Source organism: Hemicordylus capensis, chromosome 6 (genome assembly GCF_027244095.1).
Source record: "Hemicordylus capensis ecotype Gifberg chromosome 6, rHemCap1.1.pri, whole genome shotgun sequence".
Lineage (NCBI taxonomy): Eukaryota > Metazoa > Chordata > Lepidosauria > Squamata > Cordylidae > Hemicordylus > Hemicordylus capensis.
The window spans coordinates 61,319,702-61,343,371 of NC_069662.1; the positions used below are offsets into that span (position 1 = coordinate 61,319,702).

At 41.8% G+C, this 23,670-nt stretch overlaps 1 protein-coding gene across 4 annotated transcripts in view; it reads right to left on the bottom strand.

The window, feature by feature from the left end:
- The window catches only part of BTC (betacellulin), a 63,493-nt gene that overhangs the window by 9,454 nt on the left and 30,369 nt on the right, over positions 1-23,670 (bottom strand). For 3 of the 4 annotated variants that reach the window (XM_053266457.1, XM_053266460.1, XM_053266461.1), the window contains one exon: positions 4,612-4,729. The exons of the other annotated variant lie outside the window; for it this stretch is intronic. In XM_053266457.1, coding sequence (XP_053122432.1) covers positions 4,612-4,729 — 118 coding nt within the window. The remainder of the gene's footprint in view (positions 1-4,611; positions 4,730-23,670) is intronic. 4 annotated transcript variants of the gene reach the window in all.

Consider the following 23,670-nt stretch of genomic DNA (forward strand, 5'->3'; position numbering starts at 1 on the left):
TACCCAACCAAAGGCCACTGGGGCTGGGGATTATGGGAGCTGAAGTCAAATAACATCTGGGGACCCACACGTTGAGAAACCCTGACTTAGAGCATATTAGTGGTGGCTTCCTTAAAAAAGCAACACACACACACACACACTTTTTAAATCACTTTCCTGTGACTGAATTTTGAAGGGGAAGGTCAGAAACAGCAGAGAAACTGTTCTTTGAGGAAACCTCGTCTACCATTACTAATCTTCTAACTGAACACCCCGGTTTTTATTAATCTAAACCATTGATATTTTGCCTCTCTGTCCATTAAGATCACTAATAATATAAACAAAAGCAAGGAAACCAAGTATAACAACTAGAAAGCAACAGGCACCAGAACATAAAAATTCAAGACACACAACCATAGGCATGAGAGTGGATTCAATGTTTGTCACTGAATCCGCTCTCATTTCCTACTAGAGAATCTACTCTCAGACGAACACCTCAGAAACAAGAAAACATAGTGCCCTATGGGCTTGTTGTTCTGTGGGTGGTGCACTCTATGTGCACCACACCACACCCTGCTCTGGGCCACCCTGGTGCCCCCCCCCAGTGGAGTTCTGGGGCTGCTGAAATTCCCTATTATTCCCTATGGGGGGGGAAGCTTAAATATACTCAAACTTCAGAAATTCTTTAAAAATCACCCCTTTCACCAATTTCTTTGAAATCTGAGTGGTAGAAGGCACCCATTGGGGCACTACCACCTGACCCACTCTTCTGCCCCTGAAACCCCTTTTCTTCCCCGAATCTGCCCCAAAGACATGTCAACTTCAAAAATCTTTTAAAAACCACCCCTTTGCCCAATTCCTTTGAAATCTGGGTCCATCTGCCTGGGGACTTATAACTAAGACTGCTGAAATCCCCATTATTTTCTATGGAGAAAAACTTAAAGATGCGTACACTTCAAAAATCATTTAAAAATCACCCCTTTGCCCAATTCCTTTGAAATATAGGTAGAGGCTTCCTTGCACCCATTGGGCACTACCATCCACCCACTCTTTTGCCCCTGGTACCCCTTTCTTTGCCCCAAATCAATTCAGAAATTTCAGGTACAAATCTAATCTGGGGTGATTTGGGGGGCAGATTTGGACCCAAAACAAATCGGGGGTGATTCGATTTGGGTACAAATTGAAATGAAAAAATCGATTCGTGCACATCCCTAGTACATTGCAAAAAAGAAGCATCAATTGTACAAGCCTGAGGTCTGCTCCAGATCTCACCTCAGGGACAATCTTGGGAAGCAGACAACATATGATCCTCCCCATCTCTTACAACTTTTAAAAAGGCAGTCAAGACACATTTGTTAACCCAGGCTTTTAATCAAATACTGTTTTAATTGTTTGGTTTTTAATAGTTTTCATCTTTTAAATTTTAAATTGTTGTAATGTTTTAACCTTTTTAATTTTTTTGTTTTTATTGTTTTGTTGTAAACCACCCAGAGACTTGCATTTTGGGCAGCATGCAAATACATTAAACAAATAAACAAACTAACATATGAACAGGCCCAGCGTGCATCAGTTCCAAATCCAATACATCCTCTTTCCCTCTAAAAAAAATTAAAATTGGAAGAAAACTTCCTTTTCCAGATACCCGTGCTTCTCTCTTATTGGAAATAGTAATAATATTCTGATGTAGAAGGTTGTTCTCACTCATTGACATTAAAGTAGAGAACGAAGTGAGGTGGAAAACTTATACTTTTTTTCTTGTGGAAAAATTTCAATTTCAATTTCTAAAATTTCTATTTAGCGGCTTTAAAAAACATTTAGAGATACAGTGAGTGGAAACTACTGTATTTACCTGAATCCAAGACTAGTTTCCCCCCAACAAATTGTTCATATTAAAAATTGGGAGGTCATCTTAAATTTAGAGTCCTGTTCCTTTTGAGTAAATGCAGGTATAATTGAAGGTTGTTTACCTGTAATTGAAGTTCTTCTAGTGGTCATCTGTGCCTTCACACTCCTGAGTTTTGTGCCTGTACAGAAGCCATGTTGGGAACCTTCTAGAGCAGAGTTTCTTAACCTTGGGCCCCCAGATGTTGTTGGACTACAACTCCCATCATTCCCAGACATGGCCTTTGTGGCTGAGGATGATGGGAGTTGTAGTCCAGCAACAACTGGGGACTCGAGGATAAGAAACCCTGTTCTAGAGCTATCTCTCCACTTCATTTTGGTGGGGACCCCTCTCCCTCTACTAGCATACTAGCACACTCATGGGTTCCCTCAGTCCGTCATCAGAAACAGCATCTTAGTGGGGAGGGCCGGGTGCACATATGAAAGCACAGATGGCCACTAGAACCTCAGTTACAGTAAGCTACCTGTTGTTCTTTGACGTGGTCTCTGTGCTTCACACTACTGGGCGCATCACAAGCTGACTTACCTGGTGGTGGGAGACTCAAAAGAATAGTGACTGGAGCACTGCTCTGCTGAAGGATGCATCCTGCATGGCCCTTGTGTCCAAGGCATAGTGTCTCACAAAGGTCGCAGGGGTGGCCTAAGTTGTGGCCTTGCAGATGTCATCTAATGGGACTGCCCTCTTAAAAGCTGCTGATAAAGCTAGTTAGGGATGTGTGAGCCAGCTCAGGGTTGAACCCGCTTACACTCATCCCAGGGTCGAAACAGACTTTCCTGGCTCTTCCAAAGTGGCTGAGGTCTGCGTCTCGCTTCCCTTTGAGGTCTCCAAGAAGACCTTTTTCTTCTTTGGAATGGGAGCAGCAGGCTGATTCATATGAATCTGCATTGAGGGAGACCTAGTCATGTTTGGCAAATATGCATTCGACAACTGCAGAGGCTTTGCCCCAGGGGCATAACTATAGTAGGGCAAGGGGAGATAGTTGTCTGGGGGCCCACTGCCTTGAGGGGGGCCCAGAGGCAAGTCACATGACTGACTCCCCCAGCCACGCACCCGCCGGGCTTCCTTCCATTTAGTAATCCTCTGAAATTGGTGTGTGTTAAGACCTGGATATACCAGAACAGCATGTCTTTCTCTAGTACCATTAAATGACTTGCATTGTCCACAATTTACAAAATCTTTTAAAAAATAATTCAGGATGATGTTCTATTGTGACACATAGGAGATAGATAGATAGATATACCCACACCCACACCCACTGCTTTTTGTTACCACTATTCAGCCTCATTTAAGATTCCTTTACTTCATGAGCTGAGCTTCAGTGAAGAGGGGGCATTTTAAAATCTTTTCTCTGGGCCCACTCCAACCTTACTACACCCCTGCTCTGTCCCAGTCAGGGTCAGATTGGACATGCTAGTGACTTCTGAAGAGAGTCCTATTCATAACGCACTGATCGTAGTGCTTGTTCCCAAAGAGCCAAAAACAATCTCGATGATCTGTTCTTCCGGCTTGTCTAGCAAACTTTCTACAGTAGGGGCAGGCATCCACTACATGACCTGTCTCCAAGCAGAGGAGATGGTGATTATGTCCATCACTTGTGGCCAACTTATCCCCACAGCCAATACACTTCTTGAAGAAAGGTTTGCTTGCCATACGCTGGTGGAGTGAACAACCAACTACTGTTGACGCCAGGACACAGATCACACAGGGGTTGGGGGGGGGGTTTACGATGAAAATAAAAATGCTAACGAGGAGGAAAATACTCATAAATGAACCAGAAGTAGAAGGAAAGGTAAAGAAAAAAATGTAGAAGAGTTGCTTTTTCTTTGTTTTTTTGCAGTGAAGAGTTGACAGAAGGAAACCCAACCTGACTCTCACAGCAGATGATAAAAGACTGAGGGAAGCCACGAGGACACATTGCAATACTAGTAGAGGGAGAGAGGTTCCTACCAAAATGCAGTGGAGAGATAGCTCTAGAACAGGCCTGCTCAACTTAGGCCCCCCAGCTGTTTTTGGACTACAGCTCCCATAATCCCCAGCCACAGTGGCCAATAGCCAGAGATAATGGGAATTGTAGGCCAACATCTGCAGGAGGGCTGAAGTTGAGTAGCCCTGCTCTAGAAGGTTCCTGACATGGCCTCTGCACAGGTGCAAAGGCCAGGAGTGTGAAACACAGAGATCATATCAAAGAACCTATATTTAACCTCTAGCTTTTAAGGAGGCTGTCAAATTCAGTGGTCTTTGAACTGGGTAAATACGGTAATCTAATGGAGGATGTGTGTGTGTGTGTGTGTGTGTGTGTGTGTGTGTGTGTGTGTGTGTGTGTGTACACACACGCACACATATACACACACAGTAGGTCAAATAAGCCAAATCAGATCACAGTCTATTTAGGGCATTAAGAAAATTTGTATTGTATTGGGGGGGGGGGGTTGTTAATGCAAATGAGAGGGAAATTTGCATGGGATTTTTTCCAGAAAATTTTTGAATTCTGAATTTTCCAGAAAACCCATCTCTCTACACTAAAGAGAATTATGCATTTCAAAACAATTTTGATGCTCTGAAATAAGCCTGAGGTGTTGTGTGTGTGTGTGTGTTTTAAGAGTAATTGGGGAAGTGCAGGGTCAATTAGTAAATTTGCCATTAACCAAATATTTCCGGAGAGCCTTCCATGCTAGAATTTAGCCCTGGGCCAAATATATCTTTCCCACCGCTCCAGAACTTCCACGTACACGCATGCTGCTATCCGTTCTACCGTAACGTAACGACATCTTCCCTTGACACAGAAGTGCTTGTACTCCTCAGGGCACTTTGAAAAATGCCCCCTCCTCCTCAATCCTGTGATGCCATCTAGAAATTTGAAAAGAAAAGAAAACACATGCCTAATTTAAAGAGAAAAGAAAAAAACACAATGCCTAATTATGCAAACCATGTGATTTTTGTTGTGTCTATGCTGCTCTGCTGTTTTGAGTAATTCTTCATGTTGTGAAGAACTACTCTTGTGCAATGAGAGAAATCATCCTTAAAGGCCTGCTATCTCACATGAAGGTTTTTCAGCCAGCATTGTCAACAAATCTGTCAAGGTAGGTGGGAGACACTGAGAAACTAGCTCACTATCTAGAGAATTGACCTTCTATGTTCCCTCTGAGGTGCGCGCCTGTGTGCGCTCTCAGTAAAAATCCGCCCTCCGCTCTGTGTGGATTCCAGCAGCTGCGCAGTCTCGTGCTGTGCTCCAATCGATGGCTGCTTAAAGTTATAGTGCCATCTTCCCCCCTGCCCTTTTCCCCACCGCCGCCTCCACCACGATGTTAGCTCTTAATGCGGCTAGACTCGCCACTATGACAGAAAGAGGCACCGCTGCTGCCGGACACACCTCATGTGCTGCAAGCACCAGTTCTGCTGCAGCTGAGGGTGTCTTTAGGATGTGCTACTATGCATATGTACAGCCACAGTTGTATGTCCATGAGTGTTGAAAATAATGTGCCCTGCCTGCTAGATTGAGTCCCGACCCCATTGCTGGTTCTAGCGCCATCCTGCTGCATATTTGACTGTTTGACCCCTGCTAACTGGGCAAAGAGGCACCTTTTTAACATGGTTTATTTTATTTTCTTTATTTATCAGGGGGAGAGTAACTGGCCCTATTCACTCCCAGCACAGGACTTCCAGTGACTGTTGCTGGTGTCTGTCTTATGTTTCTTTTTAGATTGTGAGCCCTTCGGGGACAGGGAACCATCTTATCTTCTATCTATCTATCTAATTCTCTAAGGCATACCCATGGCTAATCTCATGTGTGGCAGCTCTCATGAGAGTTCACGAGCAAAAGCACCTGATTGGGGAGTGGGGATTCCATATGCAGATAGGGAGGAGGAGCCTGTGATGGTTAAGGTCAGTTGGAATGCAACTGTTACTGGTCAGAAAATGTTCTTGATTGTGGAGGAGAGGAATCTATATATAAAAGGATATTGGGCAGGGGTCTGTAAAGAGAGGGGTTGTGAGGAAGGAAAGAGCCCCTTCAGGAGAAGGAGGCTGCCGTTGTGTGAACTAGATGAGGAAACAAGATGAACAAGAACTGTTAACTCAGGGGGAGACAGAGAGAGAGAAAGGGAGAAAGAAAGACAGACAGACAGAGGGGAAGAGTGAGTGGAGAAGAGAGAAAGAGAAAAAGAGAGGGGAAGAGAGAAAGAAGGAAGGAAGAGGAACAGGCCCAAGCCTGTCAGCGGCCTGAGGGGAATGAGCAGTCATGGCAGTGGCAGCAGTGAGGAAGGGCCCGGTCAACTGCTGCTGCTCCTGTGGGGAGGAGCAGGAGCGGGGCTTGGGTGAGGAGGTCTCTGGGGATAGGGGGCAGCAGCTTGGCCAATAGGCACCAGCAATGCTGCAGGCATTACCAAGAGGGGGTGAGGGGATGGATGGAGGGGTGACCGGATGGATGGAGGGGTGACCAAGAAGGGTGAGGGGATGGAAGCAACCAGATGGAGGAGGAGGAGGAGGAGCAGGAGTATGGCTCAGGTGAGGGTGGAGAGATCTCTGAAGTGAGGGAGGCTGTGGCAGGGGGTGAGGGGAGCAATCAAGTACTAGCGCGCAGATGATCTGCGCGGGTTAAGCTAGTTTATTATTTCTCTATGTAAACTGCTTTGGAAACTTTTGTTGAAAAGCAGTATATAATTTGTTGTTGTTGTTTTGGCTAATATTTTTAATTGCTGTATTTGGTTTTAAAGTTGTGCCTTGAAGCGATTTTTATGCAAAGTATAGGTTTTAAATATTTTCATAAAACAATAAAATAAATAAATAATGCTTAATTAAGCTGTGCATATTGTGAAATGACTATCTTGTAGCAGTAACATACTTACTGTCCAATACAAAGTTGGTTGCTCAAATGAGGATGCAGAAATTGCAGGATGAGGAGTTTGACATACAGCTTATTTTTATTTATTTATTCGATTTCTATACCGCCCTTCCAAAAATGGCTCAAGGTGGTTTACACAGAGAAATAATAAATAAATAAGATGGAACCCTGTCCCCAAAGGGCTCACATTCTAAAAAGAAACATAAGACACACACCAGCAACAGTCACTGGAAGTACTGGGCTGGGGGTGGATAGGACCAGTTACTCTCCCCCTGCTAAATAAAGAGAATCACCACAGTAAAAGGTGACTCTTTGCCAAGTTAGCAGGGGTTGCTAATTAATTAGGAGTTGCTGATTTTTTACTGTTAATTAAAAAGGCATTTCAGACTAATCATTTTAAGAACAACAAATGCACGCTGTTTGAGAGAAATTGTGCTTGTAAAGAAAATTGGCACACGCAAAGTGAATGAAAATAAAAGTAAGGTACTGAATTGTCTAACAGTGTAGTTATCAGTGCTTTTGGTGAAAGTAAACAATTTCATATGTTTATTTGAAATTTATTTATGTTTATTCATATATTATGGGGGTTCTCTATAGTTGCACATAATGCACATGTGTGCACACTACCTTGATACTGCCACCCAGAACAAAACTCATTCTGCTCACTGATGAAAAAAATTAGAAGAAACACTGCTGACTTTCTACCCATCTGGAGGTTGAAAGCTCCAATAATTGCCTGACAATATTTTGAGACCTACTAGCTGACAACAAAGCTATAAATAGGTACAGGAGAAACAATGAAACCACAGCTCAGTAACTGTATGCAGTGCCAAGCAGTTGCCGGAAAATCGTATCAGCCATTTCTCAGTTTTCCCAGTTCCCAGCCAATTGTTAAAGTATATTTTCTTGAACATTGTATAAGCTAGACCCCAGTGCTTGTGTTCCTCCTTTGCAAAAACTAGGTTCTGTTCCTATTAGCTATTGCCAGGGGTGTTGCTATAATTGAGCGGGTGGGTTCCAAGAACCCAGGGCCCCCAGCTCCTGAGAACCCCCCAGCTCCAGCCCTCCCTATTTTCTTCATTATCTTCCTCATTCTGAGAGGTCGCCAGAGAGAGGGGTCAACATGGGTCCCTTCCCCCTAGCTACGCCCCTTGCTATGGCATATGTAAATGATGCAGTTAAGAATCTTGAGAGGTCAGAACATGCCCTATTTATTTATTTATACCCCACTCCTTCAGTGCCACCCCTTCAGTGCACTACTGCTCAGGGTGACTCACAAAATTAGTAAAACAGATAACAATATATAATTAGAGAATTTTAAAAGTAGCACTTACATTACATTAGCAGTTAAAAAGTTGTAACCCACTAGATACAAGCTACAGATAAAACATTTAAAAGCCTCTCTAAGAAGATGGGTCTAGCTGAGGAAGGGAGCATGGTGAAGGGCTTCTGAGGGAGTGCTCCAAAGTTGAGGGGCTATAACCAAAAAGGCCCTGCTCTAGTCCCTGCTACCTGGATGATGCATAGAAAATGCTTAACCTACTTTTTATATTAATTTAGTGATTAAGGCAGTGGCCACAACTGGAGTTCGAGCCAAACAGTCAAAAATGATGTTATATGGATTATGAGATGCCTGGATAGAATGACTCACTTACCAGCTTTGAACTTGGCAAGGCTGATAAAAGAAAAATGCACGTTTTGAAATTTGGTTACCCCTCTTGACCTCCATTGAAAATTCTCCAGACAGTAAGAGTTTTCTTCAACATGAAAAGTTAATTCTGTCATTTGAAGTTATTTACTTGTTCATTTTGTATTCAAATTCATTGACTTATCCAAGGGCTATGTGGTTATGCTGCTTATTTGATTCAATGTTTCTGCAATACTTGTTAAAAAATTGGAATATTTTGAAGATTTAGTCCTACTCAAAATCGTGCACAGTATTGTTCATTTTGGTGGTTTTTTTAAACTGCCCTTGCTTCTTTTACTCTTTCAGATCTATTTAGTATAGGAAGTAAGCTAACCCCTATCTTTTTCCTGTCCCCCTCCATAATTTTGCAACTACTCTTTATTTAAAATTTATGATTTCAAAAAAGTTTTTAAAAATATAATTGTTTATGATTTGCAAAAGATGCTTAATATATACTAGGCATTGTACCCACACTGAAATAAATAAAAGACAGACAAGAAAAGAAAGACACAGATCTCTGCCTACAGACTCAGGATTTCAAGGAAAATATGGAGGATTGACATTATATGATGGACTTGATGGTACATTATGTAAATGAAGAGACTAAAAACAGCTTGTGGAATGGAAGCCTATATAAAGGAACTGGGAGAGGAAAACCAAAGAATTTGTTTTTTAAGCTCAGAATGCACATAGGTCAGTTGGGAAGAGAGTGTGTACCTGAGAACGTTTTATGGCACTGCATCCTAAGTAGGGATGTGCACTAATCATTTTTTGCCATTTGATTCACTAGTGAATCGAAATAGCAAAAGACCGAATTGATTCAACGAACCAGCCGGCTGCAGCTGGCCAGTTCAACAAATCAGAAATTTGTGGAAAAAATCGTTAATTGCCACCATAGTGAACAATGAGGAACTTGAATCACCCCTTTGTTCCCCATGGGCAGGCCCTAGGGACACCAAAGTGGGTTGACTCAACCTACCAACCACCCAAGTAGGTTGGATCCCTAGGGCCAACCCATGGGGAACAATAATTTCATTAATTCTTATATTGTAAAAAGTCCTCAGACATATGCTGGTAGAATGGTATACTCTTGTGGTTTCTGTTTGAATTCAAGTCCTTATAATTATTTGTTCAGTTCAGATGCGTTTCAGCCTTCAGTCTTCCTCAGTGTCTTTTTTCATACAAAATTCTCACAAGGACAATGTGCCTCCAACCTCCTTCTAGTACCAGGAAGTTTTCCCCATTTCCCCCAAATCTCCTTCTTAATAATCATCTTGCACATCTTTCTTCTACAGGATATTAAGCCCTTATAGTAAGTTAGCATAGCATAGTCTTTATTTTGGTCTTTGACCAGCATAACAACAAAATAAACAAAAAACAGTTAAGACAATCTACTCCTACCTTAGAGTAAGTTAAGAACTTATAGAGCCACTTGTCCATATATAGTAAACTTATCCATCAGAAGTTTAGAGTGCAAATTCTTGCAAAGGGTCTGTAGCCCTACAGTAAGATTATTAAGACCGAGATTTGGGGGAAATTGTGAAAACTTCCAGGTGCTAGGAGGAGGTTGGAGACACATTGTCCTCGTGAGAATATTGTATGAAAAACTACACCTACAGTCCTGCCACCTAATCCCTTTCTTTCGCGAACAAATAAACCAAGGCGGGTGGGGTGGCTCACCTATTCATATCTTCAGCTGGAGGCTTCCAAACCTTCCAGCACCATCTTTGGCTGGAGTCTGCCAGGTGTCGCTCTCAAAGGCACTCTTGGGCCAAGCAGAAACCGGGGGGAGGGGATGTGGGCAGACAACCACCCACCCAATCAAAAACAAAAAACAAAACAAAAACAGTACAGAGGGAGCCTGGCAGGCTGGGCACCACACACTAGCCCCCCCACCCAAAAACCCCAAAATTAATCCACTAGGCACAGACAGAAAGCACACAGACAGCAGCAGGAAAGGTGGCAGCAGGGCTGCAAAACACATCACCACCACACATTTACACCCTAGTTATTAAGGAAAAACAAATAAACAAGGAATAAAATTCCAAGCAGTTCCTGTTAAAAGCACTGGTGCTGTTTGTAAAAGTTTAAATAAAATTAGAAAAAACATCACAGCATCCCAGTTATTAAAGGGGGCTAGCTATAAGCAATGAAAATCAAAAACCAAACAAGGAAATATAAATGTCAAACAGCACCCAGTTAAGCTACTGTGCTGCTGTTAATAATGGTGTGTGTGTGTGTGTGTGTGTGTGTGTGTGTGTGTGTGTGTGTGTGTGCGTGTGTGTGCTACAGCACCCCAGTTATTAAAGCCATGGTGTGGGGCTGGCAGTGGCTAAAAGCAAGAATAATAAAATAAAAAGCAGCACTCGCTTAAAGGCTGCTGGAAACAAATGGTGGGAGGGGTAAAGCAGTTGGCAGGCACTGCAATTAAAAGGTGAAAAATTTTAAAAGGGAGACAGAGCAGGCACTCGGTCTCTCCACTCACTGCTGGGCCAGGCAAGGCAGGCCCAGCCCAGACCGCAGTCTCTCTGCTTTCCTCAGTGCTGCTGTGCTGTGCTGCTGCAGTCTCTGTCTGTCTTGGAGTTCTTCAGGTCTCTCCTCACGTGAGATACAAAAGCAATGCCTTTCTCTGCCTCCAAGTAGCCTCTTGTATACATTTTGAAACTCCTGCTTTTGCCCTCCCTGCTCCCTCCACCAGCCAATGGGGGCACAGTTGCCCCATCAGCACTTGATTTGAAAGACAACTAGCCAGCCAAAAAGATTTCAAGCCAATCGGAAGCCAGTGCCAGCAGCCCAATCAGCGATTTAAAAAAACAGAGACAAAATGGTGTCCACTAAACCAATCGCTAGCTAATCGATCTGCATAATCAATTCATGATCGAATCAGCCCCTTTATTCAAGTGGCAATTCAATTCACAAATGAATCAGTAAATCACCCCCAATTTGCAACAGATTGATTCGCTAGTGAATCAGTCTGCACACCCCTAGTCCTAAGCAGCATTTTTTGCTTAGGAGTGAAGAGGGAACAGCTTACATTTTGCTTGAAGGGCAGTTTCCCTTCCAGTTATTTAACTTTTCACTAGGGATGTGCCCAAACCGGTTTGGCACCTCTTTAGGGAAATTCCAAACCGGCTTGAGCAGCCACATCCGAACCAGTTCGGTGGGGCAGGAACCAATTCCTTTAGAAACCAAGTAAGCAGGTCTTTACCTGTTCCTCCGCTGCCCTACCACTTTTCTGGGTATGGGACTCACTTCCAAAAAGCCGCACACAGCCACTCCCAGCAGCTGGCACACACATGGCCATGACCACGTGCATACCGATGCCACATGCAGGCTGCGGGGAGTAGCGGTGCAGCCACACGTGGCCTTTTGGAAAGCAAGCACCACCCTCAGAAAAGTGGTGGAGCAGTGGAGGAGCAGGTACGGACTTGCTTACTTGGTTTTTAAAGGAACCGATCCCCACCCTGCCAAACTGGTTCAGATGTGGCCACCCAAGCTAGTTCAGCACTTCCCAAAGGAGGTGCCAAACCGATTCAGGCACATTCCTAGTGAAAAGGGGTGCCTATTGAAGTAGGTAGCTGGTAAGTAACAGAAAAAAGCTCACCTCACAGTTCAGACAAACACTTTGCTGGATACAGCTCCTTGAATCTATTTATGTTGGGGGTAATTACTTATACAGCAGAGTATTTCAGGAGCTAACCCATTACAGCAGAAGTTAACAGGGTCCCAGGGGCAACAGCTTGTAAATGATAAGCATAGAGATTCATGTGAAGTTAAACTAATTTACTTTATTTAGAAGTCCATGATAGCAATAGCACTTACATTTATATACCGCTCTATAGCCGGAGCTCTCTAAGCGGTTTACAATGATTTAGCATATTGCCCCCAACATTCTGGGTACTCATTTTACCGACCTCGGAAGGATGGAAGGCTGAGTCAACCTTGAGCCCCTGGTCAGGATCGAACTTATAACCTTCTGGTTACAGGGCGGCAGTTTTACCACTGCGCCACCAGGGGCTCCATGATGATAGGAAAAGACCTATATCTAACCACTGGCTAGAGAGAGACCTATAGAAACATCATGCTCAGAGAGAGCGCTAGAAGCATTCTGGGAAGAAGAAAAAGGAAGTCACTCTCAGGAAGTTCCTGAGTACATTATTATATCAATAGAGGGGTCATAGAGGCAGAGATAAAAAGGGAAGAGAAGGAGACCCTAACTATCTATCTCTACTCCCAATGCCCCTAGTGGTCATTAGGGTTACTGGTGCAAAAGGTCAATGCCATCTGGAGCTGGATCTCCAACAATTTATTTGTTTCATTTTCTTATATCCTGCTCTTCAATCTGAGAAAATTTCAGAATGGAAATTTCAAAATTGTTTTTAAAACAACAGTTACTAATCCAATAAGAATCATTAAACCTGCAGTACAACAGCACACATAAAATACTAGAAAACTAAAAGGGTTGCACAACTTCAGTCCTCCTGCAGATGTTGGACTACAACCTACGCCTTGGGATTGTTTTTAATGAAAGGTGGTATATAAGTTTAACAATAAATAAATAAATAAATAAAACTTCCATAATTCTTGACTACTGATAACTTTGACTGCAGATGATGGGAGTTGTAGTCCCAAAACATCTGGAGAACCAAAGTTGTGCAGCCTTGGCCTAGAGCAGGCATCCCCAAACTGCGGCCCTCCAGATGTTGCTGAACTACAACTTCCAGCATACCCAGCCACAAAAAATTGTGTCTAGGCATGCTGGGAGTTGTAGTTCAGCAACATCTGGAGGGCTGCAGTTTGAGGATGCCTGGCCTAGAGCCTAGACCTATGAAAATATTTTCACCTAGTGCCAAGAAGACTTCAGGCTCAATACCAGTAAGTTTTTCACACTGAGCTTTTAAAGCCCTTTAACTCACATCTCCTCTGGAATGGAGGGGGTGCATTCACATATTGACCAGATTTACCCCAAAGTCCCTGCACGTTATCGGGGAGCAGTTTTACACACAATTCAGGTTTTTCACAGCACATTATAGTGTACACGATTTATAAACGGGGTAAAAAAAATCCACTATTTGTGTCAGTTTTTGGGGACAACTTCGAGTTCACAGTAAAGCCTCCCAGTAAACATTCAACATGCAGGTTATCACAACAAAAAGGCTCTATCCCTGATCAGCACCTGCCTCACTTCAAAAAGGTGAGGGAAGTCAGAGAAGACCCTCTAAACCTATGCCTTAATACTTAGACTGGTTCATGTGAGAGAAGGTAGTCTTTCAGGTACTCTGTCCTAAGCCATTTTAGGACTTTACAAGGTAAGCACCAGCACTTGGAATTGTGCTCAGAGGCAGCAAAGATGGTGGTTCGACTGTGAGTCAGGGATTTGAACGTCCCTGCACACTTCCTTCACATTCTTGTAAATATCGCAGCTGGATAAAGCTGCTTTCAGTGGGAAGAGCAGATTCTTATCTTGGAGGTTGCCGAGAAGCTGTGGAGGGTCCCATCAAGAGCCTCTGAAGTTTGGCAAATCCAGATAGAATTATTCTTCAGAAACCCGGGTCTGTGAGTGTCCTGCATGTCACCAGCAGTTAAGAACCGACCGCTTAATTAAGATCCACAGACTGCCATTTCGGAATTTCCATTTTGCTAAGTATTATATACCTTTTGTCTTGACCTCTCATTATCACATTCCTCTCCCCCCCTCTTCTTCATTTACTGCTATGACTTGGAGTTTTCAGCTTAGCACGGCTATTTGAAGTACTTTCCTGGTCCTGTATGGAGTTTTACTTTTTTTCATTGCAGCTTTAATAAAAACACAACAAGACTTTAAAGCTGCCTTAGGCTCAGCGGGAAGCATGATTTACAATTCAAGACTTTGGCTGCCTCTTATAATTGGAGGACTTGATCTGAGTTGTAATATCTTTGGATTTCTGTTTGCGCTTGAGGACTTTTTATGGTTGCATTCGGTTTCTTCTATAACTGCTGTTTGTTATTCATTATCTTCCTTTCTTAACATGATATGACTCAATTACATTAATAGCTTTACGGTGATTGTGGTAATTATTTGTAATTTTGGAATTTTGCTGGAGTGTTTATCTATAATTACGGATATTTCTGATTGCCTGTGGAAGGATCTTGCAACTTTCACTTGGAAAAGTTTCATTCTCTAAGAGATAACGGAGTTCTTAGGAGAGATCTGAAGGACAATAACTTAGGAAGACGGTAATCTTTTTTCCCCTTCTGTTGAAAAAAGGTCTTTTATTTTTAAAAATCCAGATGGACTTATTTTTTACTTTGGACTCTTTGTGTGTAGGGATAAATTTTCCCAAGGCTTATTGTTTTGGTAATGAACGTAAATTTAATAAAGTAAAGTAAAGTAACATCACTATCTACTCGGTTCCCTCTTTTTCTTTTTATTGGTATTCTGTAGTTCTAACTGACTGCCACACGAGGGACTCATTTCATTTTGTATCTTTTAATGGTTAATTTTTAATTTAGCGTAATCGTGATATCATTTTAATAAGAAGAAATTTGAGTTTTCTTTTGTGTGTACTCTACTCCTTTGTATCAGATTGATGTATGAGCAGGCTGAAGTTTACTGAATAAGGTTCTGATCTTATTGTTTCTTAAAATATCTATTAATAGCATAATTAAGCTCAGGATAGAGAGTCAAACTTTTAATTCGAGTGAATAATGGCTATTTTATTTACTCTATAAACAGGGAGACTATTTTTAGTTTAATAGCAAGTATAACGTATTCACAGTACAGGGTTTTAACTTTAATTCCCAAAGAAATAAATAGCTTGTTTTCATCACACATTTAAATTAGGGATTCAATTATGGTTTAATTTTTCTTTCTTTCTTTTTATTACCCAAGTAATTAAAAAGCAAGCAAAATAACCAATATGATGCAATTTCATTTTCAAGCAGAAATGCTCTCTTTTTCTGGATTGCAACAATCAATAATTACAGTTGCAAATTTTTTGTACTCAAATTGAGATGAAATTGGACCATTTGTGGGTTTTTTAAAATCCCAAATTCAGGCTTGGCTGAAGAGAAACTGGGATCTGATCTGTCTGGAGAGAAATTGGCCTGTCCGGAAGAACAAGAATCTCCTTCTTTGTCTATTTTTGGACTAGAAGAATCTCCCGAAAAGCAGCTGCGGAACAAAGAGACAGAGCTTTTCTTTCCACAGGCTTTAAAAAAAAAAAAAAAAACTTTATGAGACTTACAACCTTATCTCCAGACAAGACGGAGAGAGAAATCTTTCTGGAAACATCAAGATATTACTTGTGTATGAAATGACTGGAAGAGTAGATCTTTTGGAGAACGAAGAAGAAATCTTTTGGAGAACGACCTGACCAATTTCTTTCCAAAAGGAAGATTCAAATATAGATGGTCAGTGCTTTTTTGGCTTGAGGTCATTCTGGAAGACTGAGGATACAGACTTTCTCTGAAGTAAAATGGTTTACACTATACTGGACAATGACTGAGTTTTTCGTTACAGGAGGGATGAACTAAACACAGAGGATGTTTTCTTTGAGTTGCGGTGCAGGTAGACTGTCATATTTCTTTTGTTGAATAACGCTGTATTGCATTTTGGAGTTCAAGACACTTCGTTATAATCAGACAGACGACCTCTGCATTAGATTTTCATTGAGATTTTAACCATTTTCAGCACTGATATAGTTAGTAAACATAATATTCAGATACCAAAGCTTTCACATATATTTTAATTAGGAATAGTAAAATATATCCTTAATCAGGGTAGAGATAGCTTAGGAAATGTTACTTTTTGATTATTTTGGTTATACATTATAAATTCAATTAATTTGAAATCTGGCTTTAGATATTTTAATATTATCCGTGAATCTTTTATAATATCTATAACATTTTCTTTGGGGCTGTTACTTATATCTAGAGACTGTTTTTTATTATGGAATTGTAATGCTTAGATACAAGGGAAGTACCTATCTTCTCTTTCCTGTTTGTTAATTTAGAAAAATTTTCCTAGCAACCGCTTGTTTTTGAGAGTACATATACTCCTGAATTGTACTAAAACTTTTTACATTTGTGCTACTTGGGAGGATTGGCGATAAGATGGAAGTGGTCTTTTTCCTCCCCGGGCCCTTTTTTCAGATTATTTGTAATACTACATATAATTTCTGCTATTTGGAAATTCTTGATGTAATCATGTTTTTATCTCTTTTTCTCATAAAATAAAAGAAAAATTCTTATTGAAGGAATTGTGCTCAGAAACAGACTGGAAGCCAGTGCAGTTGTTTCTAAGGCTGGTGAGAGGTCTCACATATGCCTGGTCCCCGTCAGTAACTTAGGTGCTGTTCTATGGCTTTCCACAAGCAACTAAAGTTAACAGCATACATTTATTTATTTAATATATTTAATGTATTTATTTATTTATTTGAAATATTTATACTGCCAGTGTACTACTGCTCAGGGCAGCTCACAACATTAAAACACAATATAAAATTAATAAAAAATAAAACAAGATCCAAATTAAAACCGAATTTTAAAAAGGTACAAATTAGAAAATTATGCTAACTTAAAACCAACCAGATCTGAGCTGCTTTTGTATTGCCAATTTTACAGTGACATTAGGAAGAAATATATTTCACCTCAACTTATCCTGTTTCCAGGATTAACTGAAATGGATTATTTAAATTTAATTTTAAAGGATTGTAAAGAGGAGTACTTACTCAATGTTGCTAAATTCTGTTATATTTGTAGTGTTATTCAGAATGAAGTTGTTAATTCTAAATGATTTTATTTTTGTAATTCTGGCCATTGGCTGTATTAATAAAGACTGAGACTGAGCTGCAGATAAATGTTAAAAGCCTCTCTTAAAAGATGAGGGTTTAGCTGTTTTTTTAAAAGCCCTGAGACAGGTTATTTAAGTGAAGTTCTTCCAGGAGAGCATTCCAAAGCTGAGGGGCCACAACCAAAATGGCATTGACTCTAGTTGCTGCCAATCAGATCTCCATTAGCAGTGGGGCTATGAACAGGACCCAAGATGCTGAATGGAGGGCCCTGGCAAATTTGTAAGGGTGAATACAGTCTGACAGATACCCCCATCCCAGGTCATGGAGGGCTTTAAAGGTCAAAATGAGCACTTTGAATCTAATCCAGAAGCAAATACAGTGGTCCCTCGACTTACGAAGTTAATCCGTTCCGAATGCACGTTCGGAGGTCGAAAATTTCGTAAGTCGAAAAGCGCACCCACGGAGGTTTAAAAAAATTCGTAAGTCGAGTAAGCCGCATCTAAAAATTTGTAAATCGAGGAAACCGCATCTAAACCGCCAACGGTTTCCGTTCGTAGCTCGAAAAATTCGTAAGCGTGCGGCCATTTTTGTCGTTCGTAAGTCGAAAACATCGGATGTCGAGTAGTTCGTAAGTCGAGGGTCCACTGTAATACTCAAGAGGCAACTAGTGATCATGAGCATCTTTGCGGCAACATTTTGGACTCGCTGCAGCTTCTGAACTGTCCAATGTGGATGTCCCCAAAGCATGAGTGACTGAAGTCTGGCTTTTCCAACCAGAGTCACAGCTTGCGTACCAGCCCTAGCTTGGAAAAGGCATCTCTGCACACCACTGCTGCTACCTGTGCCTCCAAGGACAGCATTGGGTCCAGAATTACCCCCAAGCAGCGCACTTTGTCTTTCAGGGGGAGTGTGACCCCGTCCAAGACCAGATTTACTTCACCATCCAGATAATCGGTTTTACTGCCCCAGGGCACTTCCATCTTATCAGGATAAATTTTCATCTTGTTTGCCCCCATTCAGTCCAGCACAGTTTCCAAGCACCAATTAAGAATGTCACTGCCTTTCTGGTATCTGTTTACTTGTTTTAAATTATAGATAGAGCAGGGCAGGGGTCAGCAGCCTTTTCAAACCAGAGTCTAACTTAGCCTAGCGACTCCTTTGCATTGCATTTCACTTGCTAATTACAGCTTGCTTCACTTGCTAATTACATTTCAAGTCCCACAGGTGCGGTTTGGCCTTTTAATGGAAGGAGAGCTGGTCTTGTGGTAGCAAGCATGAATGGTTCTCTTTGCTAAGCAGGATCTGCCCTGGTTTGCATTTGAATGGGATATTAAATGTGAGCACTGCAAGATACTCCCCTTAGGGAATGGGGCCACTCTGGGAAGAACATCTGCATGCAGAATGTCCTGGGTTCCCTCCCTGGCATCTCCAGATAGGGGTAGGTGCTGGAGGAGTAGCATACACCTCCACCATATATAATATGCAGCATATGAAGTAGATTTGTCCCTTCCCAATTGTTCTATTTTGTTTTTAACTGTAAAAATAAAAGATTACTAACATTTTTTAAAAACGCCAAATAAAGGTGCAGAGTCACCCCTGCTAACTGAGCAAAGAGCAACATTTTAAAGTGGTGATTCTCTTATATTTAACAGAGGGAGAACAACTGGCCTTATCCAGCCCCAGCACAACATCCCTCCAGTGGTTGTTGCTGGTATCTACTTTACGTTTCTTTTTAGACTGTAAGCCTTTGGGGACAGGGGACCATCTTATTTATGTATTGTTTATTTTTCTATGCAAGCAACTTTGAGAACTTTGGTTGAAGAGTGGTATATAAATATTCATACTAGTAGTAGTAGTAGCAAAGTGCTCCTATCTACACATGTCCAAGGCAACCCATTTGTGCTAAACGCACATAAAATGCCAGCTACATCTATTATTCATGAAAGCTACAATGTCTGAAAACTGAACTAGTAAGTGTTGAATGCTCTTCACCATACCCTTTGGAAATCCAGCAACACCACACAACAGAAAGCTAAGCTCTCTCCTATTCCAGGAACTATCATCTCAGGGGTTAAAAGTTAATGCTGTTACAAAAGAATAATTAGCTGTGCAGATAGGGTTACTAGACTAGTACTAAATGACACCTTGTTAAGAATGCATGACCAGAACCATGGCCGATTCCATTCTCAACAGAGGGAATCTCTTAAACTGAAGATTTCCAAAGAGGTGTAACAAGGACATACTATACTTTCACAAGGGAAATAGGCCCTCAGCTATTCACATCTCAGGACCTCAACTGACCATCCAGGAAAGCTTCGGACAGTAATTTAAGCTGGTAGTGTGTAGTACGAAAAATAGTTTGCTCTCTTACTAGCAGCCACTGTTTGAAGCTGTTAGAGGAATAACACTAAGCCCTGTTCTGAGGAATTTCACACACACACACACACACACACACACACACACACACGTATAATCACTGCCTCCGCCCTCAACATCAATGTACTTCTCACACCTCTGCCCTCCTGACATCCATACATTAAGTGCAATAGCGGAAGGAATGCCCACTACGCATGCACAGTTAGAAGGACATAGAACTCCCCATGCAATATTGCAGGGTTCCCAAAACCATGAGGAACCCTGCAGCCCTCCTCTTACAATGCTCTTCTGAATGTGTGGACGTCAGGGGATGGGGGCGTGTACATAGAGGATGGGGATGACCAAATGTCAACGGGAACAGCTCTACTTCATGGGCTGAAGACACACAAGAGAGTTACTATGAACACCCCAATCAACACTAAAATGGACTTTTCCTCTAGATCTTCTGGAAGGAAAAGGGCGACGGCAGAAGTCTGGGTGTATTATTCATGTATGGCTATCCTACCTTGAAACCCCAGATTTGCCTAGCTTCAGCAAGGTTACTGCTCAGCCTTTGGACCATGCCTTGTGACTTTTATCCAAGGGCAGAACTAAGTGTTATGAGAAACATGGAGCTGTCACCGGAAATAGCAGTCCCCTACCGCTTCCAGAAAACCACAGGGCTCTGTGGGCGCCGGGAGTCGAAATCGACTTGACAGCACACTTTACCTTTTTACTGCTTCCCATTTCTCCTTACAATGCGCTGTCAAACTTACCCGTATCCTGACATCATGCTGTGCTTTTTCCTGCCCCCGTGGCAAAGGTGGAGAAACACACAGTATAATGAACAGCAGGACACAGTTAAGTTTTACTAGAGGTAAAGAGGCCAAGTTTAACAGGGGACTACAGTTTCCAATTTGTTTTTATGCCAATTTATCTCTTTTAAAGGAACATGAGGCTGTGAAGAACTCAATATTTTGCTATTGGCTAAAACAGATCTGCTAAGAGATTTGGGAGCTGCAGAGTGCATCTGCACTATTTTCCCTGGACGCATTCCAAGAGCACCAGAAACAGGTAGTGGGGCCTGTGCACCTTGTGCCAGATGGGATCACTGATCAGGGTTAAACACAAGTTGAAAGGAAACACAGGTTTAAATACTTTAATCAATCTGAGAATCCCCAATATAGAACATTCTTTATTATAGGCCTAAATGGCTTCAAAATTACTGATAGGTCCTGACCTTGTTATTGTGAAAGATTCAAATTTTCAAAAAGTGCATTGATTTTGAAATTTTGAGGACTCTTCAGTTAACCAGGATTCTTGTTTTTAGAGGGGGGAAATCATAGCGACATTTCAGATCTCACATCAATGCATTTCCATCTGCAGTATTAGAGGACAGGTACAAAAAAGTCCTTTATTCAGAATTACTTATATTTTATTATATTGTGAATTTTATGATGACTTTCAGGTTGTTCTTATTTATACATATCTAAGAAATTGTTATGGCCGCTCAGATCAATCCTGTACTAGCTATTTGCTTTCGGATCCAGATGCTGAGGTCACATATAATGTGGCCAAATTTCTTCTGTAGGGATGTGCAAATTGATTTGGGCACAAATAAATTTGTACCCAAATCTAGGTGATTCGGGTGATTCGGAGACAAAACAAATCACCCCTGTGGTCCATTGGCTAGATTCGAGTACAAATCGAATCACACCTGATTCTATTCAAATCGATTTGAGATTCAGATCCCTCCTAATAATTCCCCAAGATTCCCAGCTTTCAATTTTTTAAAAAAGCTAAGCTCTAGCCCTTGTAGAAATGAACTTATGGAGATTCTCTGGTAGCATGAGAGTGGATTCATGGTTTGTGTTGAAAATCTCATTTGCTATCAGAGACTCTACACTCAGAACACCTCAGAAACAACAGAACCCTGTACCCCATGGGTTAGCAACCCATGGGGGTGGCTGGCACCCTATGTGCACTACACAACCACTCACTCTGGGCCACCCCAGCGCCCCCCAAGTACAGTTATGGGGCTCTGAAACCTCCATTACACCTTATGAGGAAAAACCTTAAAGACGTGTAAACTTCAACAAATCACCAAAAATCAGCCCTCTGCTCAAATCCTTTGAAAAAATTCTGGTAGCTTCCTTGCCCCCCTTGGGCACTACCACCAACCCCACACTGCTCTAGGCCACCCCTTCCCCCCCGATGTGAAGCGATACATCTCCATTATACCTTATGGGGGGAAACCTTAAAGATGCATAAACTTCAATAATTCACCAAAAACCAGCCCTTTGCCCAATTCCTCTGCAATTTGGGTGGTAGCCTCCACCCATTAGGCACTACCACCCCACCCTTTTGGCCCTGGGACCCGGTTTTTTGATCCGAATATATTCTAATTTGGATTAATTCGGATTCGAATCAAATCTGGGGTGATTCAGATGGGTCAGATTCAGACCCAAAAACAAATTGGGGGTATTTTGATTTGGGTCAGAATCAAAACACCGAAAACCCGAATTGCACACTCCTATTCTTCTGATTGCTAACAGGATTAGACAAGTTATGACAACTTCTACAGCCCTTTAACCTCTCTGTATTATTGTTATGCTTTGATGTTTCATTTTTTCTTTGATATTTTGATGCATTTTTTCTTTTTCCTTTTCTAGTCACTGACGGAATAAAAAAAATTGAGCTAATTATTGACATTTCAGCCAAAAATGCAAAATACCTACTAGTTTTGAATACATTATGGAAGAAAAGCAGTCTAATCTCCTCAAACTTGAGAGAGGAAGGGCAGCATGAGCGCACAGACTCCATAAAAGTGTGTTCAATATTAGCCCCACCAAATCTTTGGAGTCATATTTTAATCCATTATTATCATTTAGTTGCATAATTTCAAGTAAATCATTTTGGCATACACCTTTGTAGAAAGCAGTATATAAATGTAGAGAAGGTGGAGGCGGAGGAGGAAGAGGAGGAGGAGGAGGAGGAGGAGGAGAAGAAATAAATGTCATGATGTGCAGTGCTACTCTTGAACTTTGATGACCGTCTCAGACAGCCTCAGTCAGCACCTGCAGTGATTGCGAGCATCCTGCTCCCCACTACCCATGAGCACTGCCTCACCTGCCTGCCACTGCACATTTCTTCCAATTTCTGCCCCCTCCCACCTACCAGCCTGGCCTAGCCCCCTGACTGCGATGCCAGCATCAAAAGTCAGGGCAAGCCTGCCTCCCTAACATGTGCCGCCCTTCCCCATCTATCAGCAACCATACTTGCCACTGCTTTGCTAGTTGCCTGGATGGCTGTTTCTTTCTGTCACCTGCTCCATGTACAAGCAAGGTATGTAGGAAAGCGAGGAACTTTGAAGGATGGAGCAACTTTAAAGGATGGAGCAACTGAAAGCACCTATACAATATTTAAGCTCAACTCAGCAAGCTGCTAATTATTAGCTGGAAATAGTTCATACAAGGATCTGATTTATTTATGAATGTAAGTGGATTGAACTCCAAGCAAGCTGCTGCATAGGTGGCAATATTTCTAAATATTGCTGGCAATTAATCAGTCTCATTATTTAAGAACTTTATGGCACAATCCTATGCTACTTGCTAACTGAACAAAAGAGGCACCTTTTTGAAGTAAGGATTCTCTTTATTTAGCAGGGGGAGAGCAACTGGCCCTATCCATCCCCAACACAGCATCTCTCCAGTTGCTGGCTGTTGCTGGTGTCTATCTTATGTTGCTTTTTTAGATTGTGAGCCCTTTGGGGACAAGGAGACACTTTAATTTCTATGTACATCACTCTGGGAACTTTTGTTGAAAAATGGTATATAAATATTTGTAATATTTGTATGCTAAAAATGATAGATGGAAAGTCAAGGATCCAGTAGAACTTCCTTATACCAGTGAATAGTTAGATATAACAGTGTAGGGGTCCCACTAATAGCAAAATATTGCAGGCATGCCAGATATACACGCAACAGTGTAACTATTACACCAGCATATCTGCTTGGCTGGAGGAGCTACTCTGCCAGCAAGGTCCCAGCATGGGTGGCATGCTGGGGAGTGGATTTATGACAAATCCTATATGCCCTCAGATTCTGCTCCTGGCCCTTCAAGTGCCAACATA